This window comes from Plectropomus leopardus, chromosome 19 (assembly GCF_026936395.1).
Source record: "Plectropomus leopardus strain MGB_pleo_1.0 chromosome 19, ASM2693639v1, whole genome shotgun sequence".
NCBI lineage: Eukaryota > Metazoa > Chordata > Actinopteri > Perciformes > Serranidae > Plectropomus > Plectropomus leopardus.
The window spans coordinates 25705809-25721958 of NC_142194.1; the positions used below are offsets into that span (position 1 = coordinate 25705809).

Below are 16150 nucleotides of genomic sequence, written 5' to 3' on the forward strand. Positions count from 1 at the left end.
CCCTCAGACAGGTTTTTATCCAGGTGAGAGATCAGACTTGGCACCTGCCAGATTCGTAGCTCCAGGTTCAGTGATACATATGCAGCAGGAGCGATTCTCATCAGCCGCCTTGTCACAGACGAGCTGAAATCTAAAAAGTTGTCTATCACTTTAAATTGCCTTCTTAGTCTTGGTTGGCCAATATATGCCCAACTCAGCCCAATTTACCTAATTCACTATTTGTTCAATAGTTCATCCATCCTTTTCAGGCCAATCTGAACAATGTGAAATCAATCATAGTACGAAGCGCACAATGATTCAGACTGCACAGAGATGAGGGTCTTTTGTGGAAACTAAAATCATCAATTCATGCTTTTCTGATTCACCAAAATCAGTCATAACTCCATATCCACTCTGCATACATCAGTTGCTCAGACTCGCCAGAGTGCAGCAGCAGCTCAGCGGCTGACAACAGATGACAGTAGGTGCACTGTAGCAGATGTGTGTAAGCAAATATATGAATGAAAATAGTCAACAGCAGGTCTATAAACAAAAATATCCCGGTGTCGGCTTACTGTCCGCCAGCCACGCCACAAGTGATGGGAGACATCCCCGATTCAACGGAGGAAAGGGAGAAATGCCCTAGTTAGCTCTGACACTGATATATTTTATTCATAACCATATGACACTTGGCCTTGATGCATTAGCTACCTCCTGTCTCTGGTTTTTATCAGTCAAAACAGCCAATCACATACAGTAGATTCCCAAAAAGGAAAAAAAGTGCTCAAGGAATAACTTCTCATAGCATTAAAACAAGGAAAAAAGGAGAAAATTCACTGTAGCTATGTCCAAAAAATTAGCATAAATGACAAGATGACAAGCATCTGAGTAGGCAGGCTGGTGTACGCATTTAAATGACAGCTAAGAGGACACTGGCATTAAAATACAATGTAAACAAACCTCTGCTGGACACTCACTTATAGGCCAAGGACAGACTGCATTTTATTATCAGTGGTATTTAAGAATAAGGACCATCATTTATTATGCAAGACTAAAAAATGTTGACATTTGCAGGACAGAGAGCTGAAATGAAGCCAGGATGTATGGGTTCTGTTCCAGGAGAAAGAAAAACACAATGACATTTTGAAAGTGTAAATCAGTCATGCAGATTACTATACCTCCAGCCATGCGGCATAACTTGCTCAATAGTTTACTGGGATTGTAAAATATGAAATAAAAACTTTTCCAGCAAAACCAAGACCAATGCGGGTTAAAAGCAGGGGTGGGAATCTCTTGGCACCTCACAATTCCATTCAAGACTGCCATGATTCAATGCATCAGAATTCTTTATTTCAATAAATGATTCATTTTTCTCACTGTGACAACAGGCTACTTTTAAATTATACAGTATTTGTTATTTGATCCATAGTTTACAGATGAATTTACTTGTCTGTATGCGTCTGCAGTTGCTCACGCTAACCTATTGTGAGATATTTACACCGGCAGTGTCCTGGAGTATGACATTGCTTTTATGAAACAGTTCTATAAGCCCCATTTATTAATCAACAGTAATAAATGACAACATCTTTGTTTAATTAATCATTTTCTGCTGGAACTGAGCTGTTGCCTAAATAAACATTTTCCTGCACACTAGCTTACAACTTTGCCCATAATATGTCTTTTTATACAACCCCAAGTCCCAAAAATGTGGGACTTTGTGTAAAACATGTGTAAAAATAGGATGCAATGATTAGCAAATCCTTTTTAACCTCTTATCAATTCAAAACTGTACAAAGACTAGATATTTCATGTTTAAACTGATAAATTCTATTTTAGTTTTTAATAAATATACACTCTTTCAGAATTTGTTGCCTTCAACAAGTTCCAAATAAGTTGAGACAGGATCCTGTTTACTTCTGTTACATCACCTTTGTTTTTACAACACTCAGTAGGCCTAACTATATGGGAACTGAGGACACTAATTGCTGAAGTTTTGAAAATTAAATTCTTTATCATTTTTTCTTGCTTTACAACTTCAGTCAACCAACAGCCCAGGGCCTCCGTTGTAGCTTCGCTTCATAAAGCACCACAAATTTTAAAAGGAGACACATCTGGACTGTAGGCAGGCTAGTCTTATACCCACACTATTTTACTGTAAAGCTATTGACTAGGTATGTCTTGCTGGAATAAGCAGAGACACTACAAACAAAGACACTGTCTGGATGGCAGCAAATGTTGCTCCAAAACCTGTATGTACCAGCATTCATGGTGCCATCACAGTTACCCATGCCATGGACACTAACACACCTCCAACTCTTTTGCAAAGTACTGCAGACATCAAACTTAGAGTGTATATAAACATCAGTTTAAACATTAAATATCTTGTCTTTACATTGCATTCAATTTAATATATTATAGGTCCGAGCATGTTTGCAAATCACTGCTTTCTGTTTTTATTTATGTTTTACAAAGCATCTCAACTTTTTTTTGGAATTGGGGTTGTGCAACCATGGAAACAATTCCATATTGGCTACAAAACTACAGGTCACAGTCAGTGGCTCTTTTAGTGTTGTGAGGCAGGCTGCACTTTGGCTTTGATAGGAAGGTGTTTGTATTGCTTTGTGCAAATATAGTATAAAATATAATGATTTAATAAATAACAATAAAACCAGAGTATATAATTATCTCATCTCAATACACTGATTTGTCTTCATAAGAAGTTATTTACTGTGCAGATCTGTAAGCAGTAGCAGAAAAAAATATGCCATTTAACATTAGATGGACTGTGTTTAATTTATAAACCACATGAGAGGAGCTTTTTATAGTTTAGTATCCCCTTGGTGACAAGAGGATTGTCTGTGCTGTAAATCTATAGCACGTGTGTTGGAATGGTTGAGTGTTTGGTTTGGTGTGTTTATAAACAGTCCACTAGTCAAACTGGGATGAGTGGAGAGTCTTAGGAGACGGCTGGTACTAACCACAAGAGCCCTGTGTGGCTGCACCCAGCAACACAGGAAGGAAAACCTCGAAAAAAAAACAAGCCCTGACACAAGGACATACAGCCCTCACCCACGCACACTGCTCTGTTACTATGGCGATGCAGAAACACAAACGCACACACAAACACACAAGCAGGACAGTATCTAATCTAGCTGAACTTTAGCGTAACAAAAGGGTTCAGCAGAAATAGCAGAGATGCTATAAATACCAATCGTTTCAGGAAAAATGTTATCAGATGGGTTTGTTTGGAAACAGTTGCTGGGGTGGTGAATTTTAATGCACCACAGGACTGTCGTACAGTGAACGTGTGTGTTTGGGCTGAGCATTCTCAAAGCTTTCATTTAGTCATCATGCAGCCAAGACGCAAAAAATAAGTCCTGGAGGTTGTCTGTGCCCTCAGAGGCCATTTTCACAATACCACAGCAACAACAGTGCTTTCTTTATGAGCCACGATACAGATGCTAATGTGTTTTCTTACACGCAGAAAGTTATGAAAAATTAATCATTTTCTCTCTAAGGAATTATTGTGGAACTGTTTTGTTCCAGCATGACACTCTTATCATTTCTGTCTCTGTCCCTCTGGAATATGATTCATTTTACTGCTCAAGATGAGCCTCCAAACCCTGTCACATAAAGACAGAACAGATCTGTCGAATCCCCACAGGAATAACATGGAGACTGAGGAGGGAGAGTCAGACGTTTTGAGGTTATTTTAACTGTTAAAGCATCTAATAATGACAAATTTAAGGTGGTCAAAAGAGCCCGAAGAGTCTGGTATGTTTCCAACTTTTTGACATTAGCACATTTAGCAGCTCACTTTATCAAAACAGAGCGGCAGAGGAGGAAAAGAGGCAGCAACTCCCCTGGTCTCATGGCTGGGTGGAGGCCTCGACTATTTATAGATCCCACAATTTGCCAATTTGACCACTGCAACCGTCATCAGAGACAAACATGATGCAAACATCTCTGATGTAAAGCTGGTGACAGTCTTAAAGGAAGACTTCAACCACAAAATGACCATTTGTATGTCAATTATTAGTCATGCTATGATACCTTAAATTCATGACGAAAACTTTGTCTTTCTTGTGTGCCTCCAAAGTATTCAACAAATTTACTGATTTATTATTTATTGATTGATTGGTGACCACATTAGATACCAGCAAACTATATCAAAACATTCTTTTACAAACTCACACAATACAATACAATATCAATATGGAAAAAAATCTATTTTTTCCATATCGATATTGTTTTTCATATCAGCTGATAATGATATACTGTATATCACAATATACATTAAATCACAATTACTGTCAAACTCCTACGTGAGATATGAAGATGTCATAAGATTTATTTTGGTTTAAATATTTATTTATTGTCAGACATTAAACATGACAAATGGCAGACCTATTCAACAAAAATTTCAGTTACTAAAATTTCCTCCCAGCAAAGGTCTGAACCTCATACCTAAAATCAATATCAAGATTAACTGAACATTTTACTTAGATTACAATTAATGAACGATTTTTTTGCTTTCTGCTTTTTTTGTGGTTGGTTTTTTGTCCTCATAGTTTACTGACACTGTTTCATTTGACCATGGTGTGTTGGAGTCTAATAAACATATCATTCATTATTATTTATTAAACTTTCCAGCATTATGTAAGAATTAAAAGCTCCATCTTCAGGTAAAGTTAAGCACATTGTGCTGATAATAGGTCAACCACTCCTGACTGTAGGACTCTGTTTTGAACTTCTGTGAATCTTCTGTGAAACATCTGTGCTATTAATCATTTTACTTAGGAAAAATAAATACATTTTGAGTAGGCCTACTTCTCCTATAGCTGCCAACAGCTTGTAAAAATTCCCAGTTAGAGATAGGGTGAAAATATGGTCATGTGCTTGTGGCCCCAGGCCCCCAAAACATTACATGTGCCACTGGTAATAATAATGAGAGCTCAGCGTGAGCGGCTGGATGAGACACGGAGACAGGTTTAAAGTCTGATTTAACCTGAAACTAAAACAAAGTAGTCTGTAGAAGTCTAAAGAAGTCACTTTCCACCTCTGCAAATGTGGCTGTTTCAGACACTTTGGTGCTATGAGGAGCTGTAAAACACCCATAACACTTTTTTTCTTGCACTACTTGCTAATAATTGTAATTTTAGCAACCTGGCATACATGGAGGGAGAGACAAAATGTGGTGAGAGAATGAAGAAATGTACCTGATGGCAAACAATTGTTGTCACAAACTGATCTGAACTAAAGTTACATCAGCAGCTTCAGAAAATGGATTTGTTATTATGTTACATTACGTTTAAGATTATCCACAGAAGATTACCGTAACAATTCCATTCATAATCACTAAGAGCCACTGAGTTTTACTAATTCCATGACTTTCCTAAAAGTTACAGTGATTTTTAATATTTCCATGACTTTTCCTGGCCTGGAAAATGACATAGATTTTGTGAACACTCATGGATGAATTTTGATGTGCCACATTCTGATGTGCCCATCCTTAAAATGTTTTTACTACTGTGACTCTGTGTGACAGGTAAGAACTGCATCTGAGAATCCTGCACCTTCTAAACTTTATTACCTGAACTTATATCCCAAAGTCAAAGGCTCAAGAGAGTTGCCAAGACAAGATATTAGAATCATCAATCAGGTTTTACAGTGAGTTCACTCAGGGATAGTAAAAGCAGGCTCTGCTGCTGTCTGTGGAACAGAGGAGGGTATTAAGCTGTCTCTGTGCCACTGTGTGTGTGTTCAGGGAGACACTGAGTGGTGATTGTGTTGACAGAAACAAGGCTCTATCAGCAGTATCAGTTCTTCTACGCCCTCTGTCTCTCACTGGTACCATCACTGCCACATACTGACACAGAGAGCATGTTTGACTTGATTACTGACAGTTGTTCACAGATCATTTTTATGATAAATACAAGCTACAATGGAACATATTAATAAAAAAATACAGCTTTTTTTCCAGTCCAAAGTGGAGTAGGGGGGAAAGGCAGGAAATGTTTTTGCGCAGTGATAGATTAAACATGGAGAATGAATGGAAGGGAAAAATCGAAGATGTTAGCTCAGGAGTCATTTTTTAGGAACACACTTCGACATTTTGTTGCAAACGTTATCTTTTCCGTGTTGTCTTATCAGTCACTTTGATAAAAAATAATCACAGATCACTGCAACAGAGAAAGTCTTGATTCATATGATTGAGAAAATACAAATTCACCCTGTTATACAATTAAACTCTACCGTCAAGCTTGGCTCAGAAGGAGGAAAAATCCAAACTTGTGCACAACATTTCAAACAGAGGACCCATACAGAAGCTATATGGGATTTTAGCAGTCAATTAGAATCCTTAACCATTCGAAACCTGGGCAAATTTACTTGATTTCTGTCAAAAACATGGAAGGAAGGCAACTTAAGATGAAATGACCCAGATATTAGCAAGAAAGTTCAAGAACATTACCTGAAAAGAAGCACAAAAAAAATAAACAAACAAAAAATGGGACAGTAAAAACAACAACAAAATGCTCAAATAATATTGATTCTGTAAAAATAATTATAAACATATAATTATATTCATAAATACATTTCTCTAGACATTTTCCCTTGCATTTTAAAAGAATAATAAATATATATCAATAATATATAAATAATCATTCTTAAGATTACTTTTTGGGTGTTTTTCCCTTTATTGATAGGACAGCCATAGAATGCAAGAAATGTGGGAGAAAGAGGGGGAATGACATGCAGCAAAGGGCCACAGGCTGGAATCGAATCCAGGCTGCTGCAATGGCCTCAGCATATGGGGCGCACACTCTAGCAGGTGAGCTAGAGGCCGCCCCATAACTAATAATTCTATTAAAAATTACATTAAAAAATAATTTAAAATAAAAAATAATAAAATAATAAAGTAGTTGCTCACTGCCTTTTTCCCTGTGTTTATGAAAGAAATCAAAGCAATTTGCTCATGTTTCAAAAGTTTGAAAAGGCATCTCAAAGCAGCACAATAAAATAGATGTCACTCCAGGTCTCAAAGGGTTAAAGCAGCTGGGGTTACAAAACATACATAGGAATATTTTTACAACTGGGTCTCTGTATTGCAGTTGATATGGTGTACTCACTCCAAATATGAATTGATTTTTTTGCATGGTGTGATAACATATTAAAGACATGAACAGATGCAGTTACAGATACAGGGCAATGCAAATATGCAGAGTACGGAAAATTTGCATTATTCACTAAATTTTTTTATGACATTTTGTCGTGAGAGACCATCACTGCTGAAATCTAGTTGAGAGTCTTCTGGGAACCTACAAACCAAGTTACCACAAACATTAGCTTTAGCTGCCTTTCCCAGTTAGTCAGCAAACGTTGCCGCAGCTATTTGGGGTAGATATTTACACTTGGGGGAAAAACACTCCCCCAAAAATACTCTATATTTGTGCAAGTGACACACTTAGTTTAACCACTTTATTTAGAGGAAAAAACAAAAGTGCAGAGGTAGCGTGATGAGACAAAGACGCAACGTGACGTGAAAGACAGGTGCAAACTGAGTACTTAATTGCTTAATGTCTGATTGCCACAGTCTGCATCAGAGATGCTACTCCTTCACTGAGCCTTAGGAATCAAGTCTGAACAAAAACATATTACACATATTTTAGATTCAGCATGACTTACACTTGCTGTTGATATAATACCTGATGTCCATTGTGTGTTTTATTTTCCATAAAACCACTTAGAAATCAGAATCAGAATCAGAATATTGGGTTCTGAAGGATAATTTCCTTTTTAATGAGAGGTATATGAGTATATTACTCCTATTTATTTATTTTTGTTTATTCTGTTTTTTATTTGTCAACCCACAGACAGGGTGGGCCATAATTTGGCACCCCCGAAGCAGTTTAGGGGTTCAGTACCTTGCTCAAGGGCTTCTCAACAGTGCTTAGGAGGCACACAACCAGTCCTTCATATAAATATTCCCGCAGACTGGGCTGCTGCCAACCTCATGTCCGTACAGTCAGTATGGAGCTGGAGTAGGTAGAGGATCAGCCTAGCTTAGCATATAGGAAGCAGGGGAATCTGTTTGCCAACAATTAACATGTATCTTGTTCAGGGTTCCTGAAGCTTAAGGCAAGGTAAGACTTAAGAATTTTTAAGACTTTTTAATGCCACTCAGAATTAAGTTTACGGACAATTTTCTAATGATCAAAATTGTAACACAAAATCTGACATTTTTTTCCAGTTAAAAAGTTAGATTATCTACGTCAGATGTTGGAAAACAAAACAACCACACAGAAGACAATGAACATATTATAGTATTGTTAAAGTATCTATTTGGTTTACCAACAGCAGTGGGAAAATATCTGGCATTTATGGCAAGTTTGCTGTGCGATTTTGTGTTTCTCGATCTCTTTAAGGATCTGCAGGAACACTGGTGTTTGCTTAATAAAAACGAATAAACTGCAAATTTCACTTTTATGTTCTCCTAAATGTGACTGTTACGTTCCATTAACTCTTACCATTGTTTGTGGTGTTGACGTAGTATCGTCGCCCTTGTGGAGACATGTAGCATCTCCAGTGAGGAGGCAGGGGGTCTCTGAGGTCCTCAACAGGGAGCTGACTCAGAGATGCTGTCCTCTGTCAAAAGCAATAAAAACAGCCGTAAGTGTCAATAACCTCAATCAGGCTTGTCAGCACATTGGAGGTGAATTGAAACAACATGACAGATCCAAAACAAAGATTTATTTCTCAAGGGTCTGACATGATTAAAATAATTGCTGGAGATAAACAGATAAAAGACGATCAAACAAAACCACTGAAAATCAGGCTACAAAAGAGATGAAGAAGAAATTGTGCAGTGCTCAGCTCCGGTTCAATGAGGTTCTCATTTCCTCAAGTATTTCACAACCAGCAACCAATGACATCATAGCGGAGAAGGCTGCGCTACCACCACTGCCACACAAAGAACAACAAATTGCCTCAGAGAGTCTGAGCTCTGGAGTCAGTGTATGTGCACACAACATCCAGCTGAAGAACACAACAGAGCGTGGAGGCAAACTGCACACATCTGCTATTGATTAGCAGGAAAACAACAGGCACAGACCACTCTAACACATTGTGGGGATGCTGTTTGGAGACTTGGGAAAGCCAAATGAAATTCCATATCAGCTCGAATAGGGTTAGCAGAGTTCCTGCCAAGTCACTGAAACATCTAGACTAGGTTAGTACTATTAACTACAACTCATTCCAGTCTCTGCCAGAAAATTCAAAGAATACAGTAGGAGAAGGCAATCTGGGATGTAAATGACCATTGGCTAAACCCCATCTCTGCACAGCAGTTGTCTAATTATAGCTTCACAACCATAACTAAGCAAGCCAAGCTTTGGCATTCCCCACATGTCAAAGACTTGTGTATCAGCTAGTAGGAATCTTGCTCAGCATTTGATGAGTTTGGAGCATAATGTCTTTTTTCAGCCTTTCCAAAATCAAAAACGCAGGATTTAAAGTGGTGTAAGGAATGGCCGAAACTGTGCTCTAATGTTGGCGGAAAACATTAGCTTGCTTCGCTTACAAGATACAGCATACAGCGATTACTCCTGATGCAGGGATTTTGCAAGTTTCGGACAGCTGGGTCATTAAAAGATGTTCTGGGCACGTTATTAACAATGTACACAAAAATGGTGCAATGGTCCACCTTCCACCTTCTCTTCCCCTCTCTCTGTCACTAAGTTTACTGCAATGAGCACTACTGGGGTCTGACAGAAGCAGCAAACAGTAGGGGTCAACAGATTATCAGTCCGACAGATTATTGGGGCCTATTTTGGGAATTCTGCAGATTATCTATATCGGTATTTTGCTTTAAAAATCACCAGTTTTCACTTAACTTTATAAAAACAGTTGCTGGGAACTTGCTGTATATGATGTTGAAAGTTTCAGTTTTGATTAAACATTTTCTAAATGCATTTAAACAAAGTTTTGTGTTGGAGTTTGTTAAATTTACAAATTCCAAGTATCTGTCATCGGTCTCATTACCTACTAATAATTGGTATCAGTCCTTAAGAACAAATATCGGTCGACCCCTAGCTGCCACGCTGAGCCCGTTGCGATCGTTAGCTTCACTGGGGAGATTAGCATTAACAGTCTTGGTGATATGTTGCCAAAGATGATAATATCCACCCCTTGATTACAATTAAAAGTTAAATTACTGGGTTTTAGAAAGTTAAACAGACAAAACTTCTGGGAGCGAGACTCAACGTATGTCTGCATTATCATGCCAAAGTGGAATTCTCTTAACCAAAACCAACATACCTAGCACGTCATCCAGAGGACTTGCTAGCTCTGGGACTCTGGAGATGTGTTTGAATCATGGTGTTTGATGGGAAACAAGAAGGATCTCAGCTCTAAACAAACATTTCTTCATAGATATTTACCATCTCATCACCATTTTAGTGGTAATCAAGCAGCAGTAAGCATTGATTTAAGCACAAACTGTCCCTGGGGGTAAAAGCATGAAGTCACGCTCTGACCTCGCTGGGAGAAGAGAAAGGAAGAAACCCAGAGCTCTCAGGTCCCACAGAACTGGAGAGTATGAATCCATGTCAACCTCGGATGACTTATGACTGCGTGTAATTACACAGTCACTGACAGCATCGCAGCCATGTTTTCGCTTTGATGGTCTCATGGTCTCATGTTAAATTTGTCCTTCATGTGCTTTGAGGAACCGATTTGCTTAAACAGTCCAGTAATTTCCAACAGCAGTGAAAACTCAACATTGGATAAACTCCAACATGCCATTAAAGAAAATATGAGCTATTTCCAATCATGTCAGTGACACAGGATCACATGTTTATGTACTAAAAAAGGAATGGAAGCAGAAAAAGTCAATATGACTGCCAAACCACAGATACAGTTACAGCAGAGCTAAGTGCTAAAGTACATGAATGTGTGCAGAGGCGAGGCACCCTACAGTTGTTGCACACATGTTGTTCCTAAGTCAAACAATATGAGTTATTTTACAATTTTTTTCAATGTTTTAGTGTGTAACCACCATAATATCAACTGGTGTTAACACAAGAATTTGCCAGAGGGCCATACAAGACTGGACGTAATAAAAATGTAGGATCCACTTTAAGGCATTTCAGTGTACTGTATATTGCAATTTAGCTATTTACTTCTTAAAGTAATAAAAGAAAACATTTATAAAATGATTTTATTTTCATAAATTACTGATATATGTAATTATGCTGTCTTTTGAGTCTTCATTTAGTCAATGACAACAACTTGAATAGTTGGACTGTACACTTTGTAGTTCACTTTTTTCCCCCTCAAAAACAGTTAGTTACCCGTTAACCCTTTCAAACCTGAGCAAATTGGCGAGAAAAAATAACAAAAAAATTAGCAAAAAAAAGTAAAAAGTAGAAGACAATAACTGGAAATCTAGTGATTTAAAAAAAATTAAAAAGACGAATAAAATAATGATAATTATAAATATAGGTTTTCCCCTGCTTTTTTTCTTTTTTCCCCCTCTTTCCTTTTTTTTCCCTAATCAACTAATTTCTTGCAATTTGTGGAACATTTTTTAGTAAGTTGCTCATACCTTTTTATACCTTTGTAAATCACACCAGTTTACTCCTGGTTCACAAGTTTAAATACTTGTGAAAGGTGTCTGACAGCAGCACAAGTAGTGACGTCGCTCCAGGTTTCAAAGGGTTAATGAGGGTTGGCATTTGGAAAGTAAGATTAACCGAAACTGACATTCCCAGCATAAACGTAGTGGCTTGATAACTCGCTAAAAAGCACTTTCCCAAGTGCCCCCCTGTCCGAACTGACCCCGCTCTACGCTGCAGTAACATGGGGGTTTCTCTGTATTTCCTGGTTCCTCTCCTGTTGGCTTCCTTCAGACACACTGCTGTTTGGTCACATGTTCATTATCAGTGAAATGATACCGCAGTGCTGTTTTTCCTCTGAGCTAAGCAGAATCAGTGCTCAGGAGCAGGAAAAGACAGATGGGAGTGTCGAGAGGACATGGATAATATGCAAAACTCTCTGACATGAAGATGTTTCGGGTCGGTGTAGACATTGTTCATTGTAATACAAAAATTTTAAAAATCCCAAAGTACCTCTTAATTACTGTAGGGCTGGGCATTACATCGATATTGTTGTTGTTGTAAGTGTTGTCTTTTCCTGGTTTTAAGGCTGCATTACTGTGAAATACTGTAATTTTCCAGCTGTTCTATTATTTGACTCCTATTATTGATGATTATTTATTAAAAAAATCTCATTATGTAAACGTTTTTTAAAAGCACCAATAGCCAACCATACAATCTCAGCAATATCGAGGTATTTGCTCAAAAATATTGTGATGTTTGATTTTCTTCATATTGCCCAGCCCTACCCTGAAAATCCTGTGTACATTTCTTCAAACTGAGTGTCAAAACTTTGACTGAACAGCGTTCTGAGCCACAAGAGCCTGAGTTTGAAACTCTGCTCGCTGACAGAAGTGTGTGACAGATCTGACAGTCCTGTCACACACACCAAACAGAGAATGGGAGCACCTTGGTGTAAGGAAGTATGAGGAATCTCAGAGCCAGCTTGTCTCAGCATATGCAACATTAAATAATGCACCATTCCAGATGGTTAACCTTCTAAACCCCAGACTGCCTTTGGCTTCACATTCACAGCATGCCAGAAAAGCCCCTGGCAGAGAACACAAGGACTCATCGCTGACTGAGGAGCGACCACAACAATCCCCGCTGCTGTCTGCGAGCTCTGCAGACCGACTCTACGTGTCTCTGTTACAGTTTGAGAGATGAGCTTTTAATTGACCCTCTATTAGTCATTGCAGCAGTCATCTGAGAAACATGAAGACAGTCTATTTTTTCCCAACAGATTGTGAGCTGGTGTGTCTCCATCACATACTAAATGTGATCAATATGAAGCAGATGATTTTTTTTTCTTTAATTATGTCCAGCTTTCCTATTTTATTTTATTTTATGTGCATTTTTACCATTATTGGAGAGACTGTAGTAAATAAAAAGACAGGAAACATTCAGCAAATCCGTGTAAATTCAACAGGGAGAATGGTTAACCCTTTGGAACCTGGAACGACATCAGTTTTCTTGTGCTGCATTCAGAGGCTGTTCACATGCAATTAAATCTTTGAAACCTGAGCAAACTGGTTTAATTTCTTTAGAAAACATGGCTAAAAAGGCTCTGAAAAACATGGCAAGACATGTTCCAAAAATTGCAAGAATATGGAAAAAAAATGACCTAGAAATTTGTTTTAAAATGAGAAAAATTAGTAGATGACAAAAAGAAAAAAATATCCAGTAAATTATATTATTATTAGCTATTTTATCTATTTATTTATCGATTTATTAAGGACTTTTTTTGCTTTTATTTTATATTTTGTTTTTATTAAACATTTTTCTTTTTTTGTTTGTTAGCTAAATTTCAAGTATTTTCCTTGTAACTCTTGTAAAGACATTTTGACAATTTGCTCAAGTTTCAAAAAGTTAAAGGGTATGCACCTACCGCCATTAAGACCTCCTGACCTCAACATTACATTACCAAACACAAAACTGCTGCACCGAAACTACTTTTCTGTGCACTTTTTGTATTGAGTCCAGCACTTAGGATTCTAACTACACCTCATACAGACTGGGAAGAATGTTTTTGTGTTAATAAATCTGCTGAATTATAGATTGGCAAATGTGACTCATTATGAATCTGGTGTTTACTGTTGGTATAAATAACTCTGCAACATTATCAATGACATAGCAACAGTGGAAACAATTAGGGACCTGGACACACAAAGATGCATTGTGACAGGCGTAACCGCCCCAAATATGACTTGGTAGTGCAACTGTAAAAACAGCTGGGAGCACCTGTGGAGTGGGGCTGCATGTGCATGCTGCGTGCGCGTGGCCAAGAGTGACACTGACAAGCAGTGCAACTCCGCACCTTGAGCTGAAAAGTTGAAAATATTTTAACAGAAACATGTGTCACGCAGCAGCAAGAGAGGAGCACCCAACAGGCGCATTGTACCATAGGAAAACAATACTTTTGATGGTGCCACTTTTCTAGTGACGCGTCTCATCCTAATTGGCCCTTTATCCCTGAAGAAATCAAAAGTGAACAATGGTGCTAATGATGCAGCTAACAGTGCGGCGCAAACAGTTAAGCACTGCTTATAGCTGCTCACCGGCGGTTCAGCCACCTCCCTTTTGAGAGCTATATGCAGATAGACTCTGAATCATAGATACGCTCATAAAGTTAGCAGCCAGTTAGCAACTGGCAAAGTTAGTGACTAGTTAGTGGACATGGGGAAGCTAAATGAAGCAGCTCGGGAGCCAGAAAATGAATACACCAAAACAGAGCTGAAAGGAGAGCAAATACTTGACTTCAAGTATTCATCAAGTGGCCAGAAACACAACTCCAAATGATTCATGTTGCCCAGTTTTCTCTGCTTGATGTTTGCTAACAAGGTACAGCCTTTATGATATCATGACATGTCAATGTTGTGTTAAAAAGAAAAAAGAAAAATCTTCAATAAACCACATATATATAAAATGTAATTCAAATGCATAATACTTTGATGGAAAGCATTACAAATTGTGAAAGCCACATTAATGATTCCAGTCATTTTAGAATACATGTGAAGTCCTAATCATTGGATTTTACATTGGTAAAATTCTCCTTTTCCATATAAAATTCCTCAAGATATTTGGACCGTTCCTTTAATCAAAGTCAACTTGGCTTCCAAATGTTGAGGCAGCAGAGAAACTGTACTATGTGAAATATTTATGATGGTATTTCACTGTAAATAAACCCCAGCAGCATTTCTTTCTCAGATTACAGAAATTTCCCACGTGCCCCAAAACACAGGCAGCATCTCTTATTATGGAAAACAAAATAGCTCATGGTCTCTCTATTTCAGTGACACTGGCTCCCTGCCTGGAAAACCAAGACTCATTTGTTAAATTCCCTTGGAAAATGCCTTTAAAAAAATAGCCAGTGTTTCTTCGAGGTCAGCCACAGAATAACAGCGTAGTAAACCTTCACCTGGATTTTAACTGCCTCAGCTGAGACCTGCGGGGCTGATTCTGCCTGCTTCCCCTTTACCAACGTTAAAGGAAGTTCAAACCCAGGGCATTATCTAACTTCTAGTGAAAATTGTGGCATTATTTAAGTAATTTACTTTACAACGGGGGACAGAGGAGAAAAGCTCACTTTGAAAAAATGACAACAGCTAAAGGGAAAAAAAGATTAAAAAGCAAATATTTGGATCCTAAAATGACTCTCTAAAGAGTTAAAAAAGTCCATACATGAAAGATAATTTGCAATCTGTATATGTAGTGCAATCTTTCAACTACAACTGCAATCCTCTTTGCAATTATTCAATAGTGCAATATTCTTCCAACTCTTGAATGTAGGCTATAATTATATATATTTTTTATGCTACACATATTGCATATTAGTGGTCAACATTATTATCAGCCTGGCAAACTATTGGGGCTGATATTTGTCATTTTGTCGATTATCTGTATCAGCATTTTATTTTGATGATGGACAATAAAATTAATTCATTAAAGCATGCATAGAAAGTGTCAGCATGGGACAAACTTTAACTTTGTAAAACCTCAGGGAGCTGTTTTTATTTGTTCTATTTTTAATTTAAATTTATAAATTGTATAACTTTATAAGCTAAAGTTGCTGAGAACTTGCTGTATGTTTTTGTATTGTTGAAAGTTTCAGTTTTGATTAAATATTTGTTAAAGGCATTTAAACAACTATATTAATATTTTATATTCTGAACTTACATACTAGTTTTATACATTGCATTATAACATAAGGCACAGTTTTTTACACTTAGCACATTATCCATATTATAATTTTAACATTCACATATTAGTGTTAATTGTCTATTAATGTATTTCTTATAATTATAATTTTACACACTTGCATACTAAGTGTAATATACATTCCTTATTTTTGAATATTTAAATATTTACATACTGTGATGACTGTTTAGTAATAGTGTTTAGTGTTTCTATTTTTATATTAATATTTTTATATATTTATTTTTGTACTTTTTTCTGCTCACGATTATTCTCTATGGGATAATATCACTCTATGATAGAATAGAATTAATCGCAACCAA

At 37.4% G+C, this 16150-nt stretch overlaps 1 protein-coding gene across 2 annotated transcripts in view; it reads right to left on the reverse strand.

Annotated features, from left to right (window-relative positions):
- Positions 1-16150, reverse strand: part of gas7b (growth arrest-specific 7b) — an 81570-nt gene that overhangs the window by 48815 nt on the left and 16605 nt on the right. The window contains exons 1-2 of one of the 2 annotated variants that reach the window (XM_088069642.1): positions 11585-11769; positions 8508-8625 (exon numbers count right to left, since the gene is read on the reverse strand). In XM_088069642.1, the coding sequence (XP_087925768.1) occupies positions 8508-8553 (46 nt within the window). In that variant the 5' untranslated portion in view covers positions 8554-8625; positions 11585-11769. Of the gene's footprint in view, positions 1-8507; positions 8626-11584; positions 11770-16150 lie in introns of those variants that run through there. The other variant, XM_042508462.2, reaches the window with a different exon arrangement.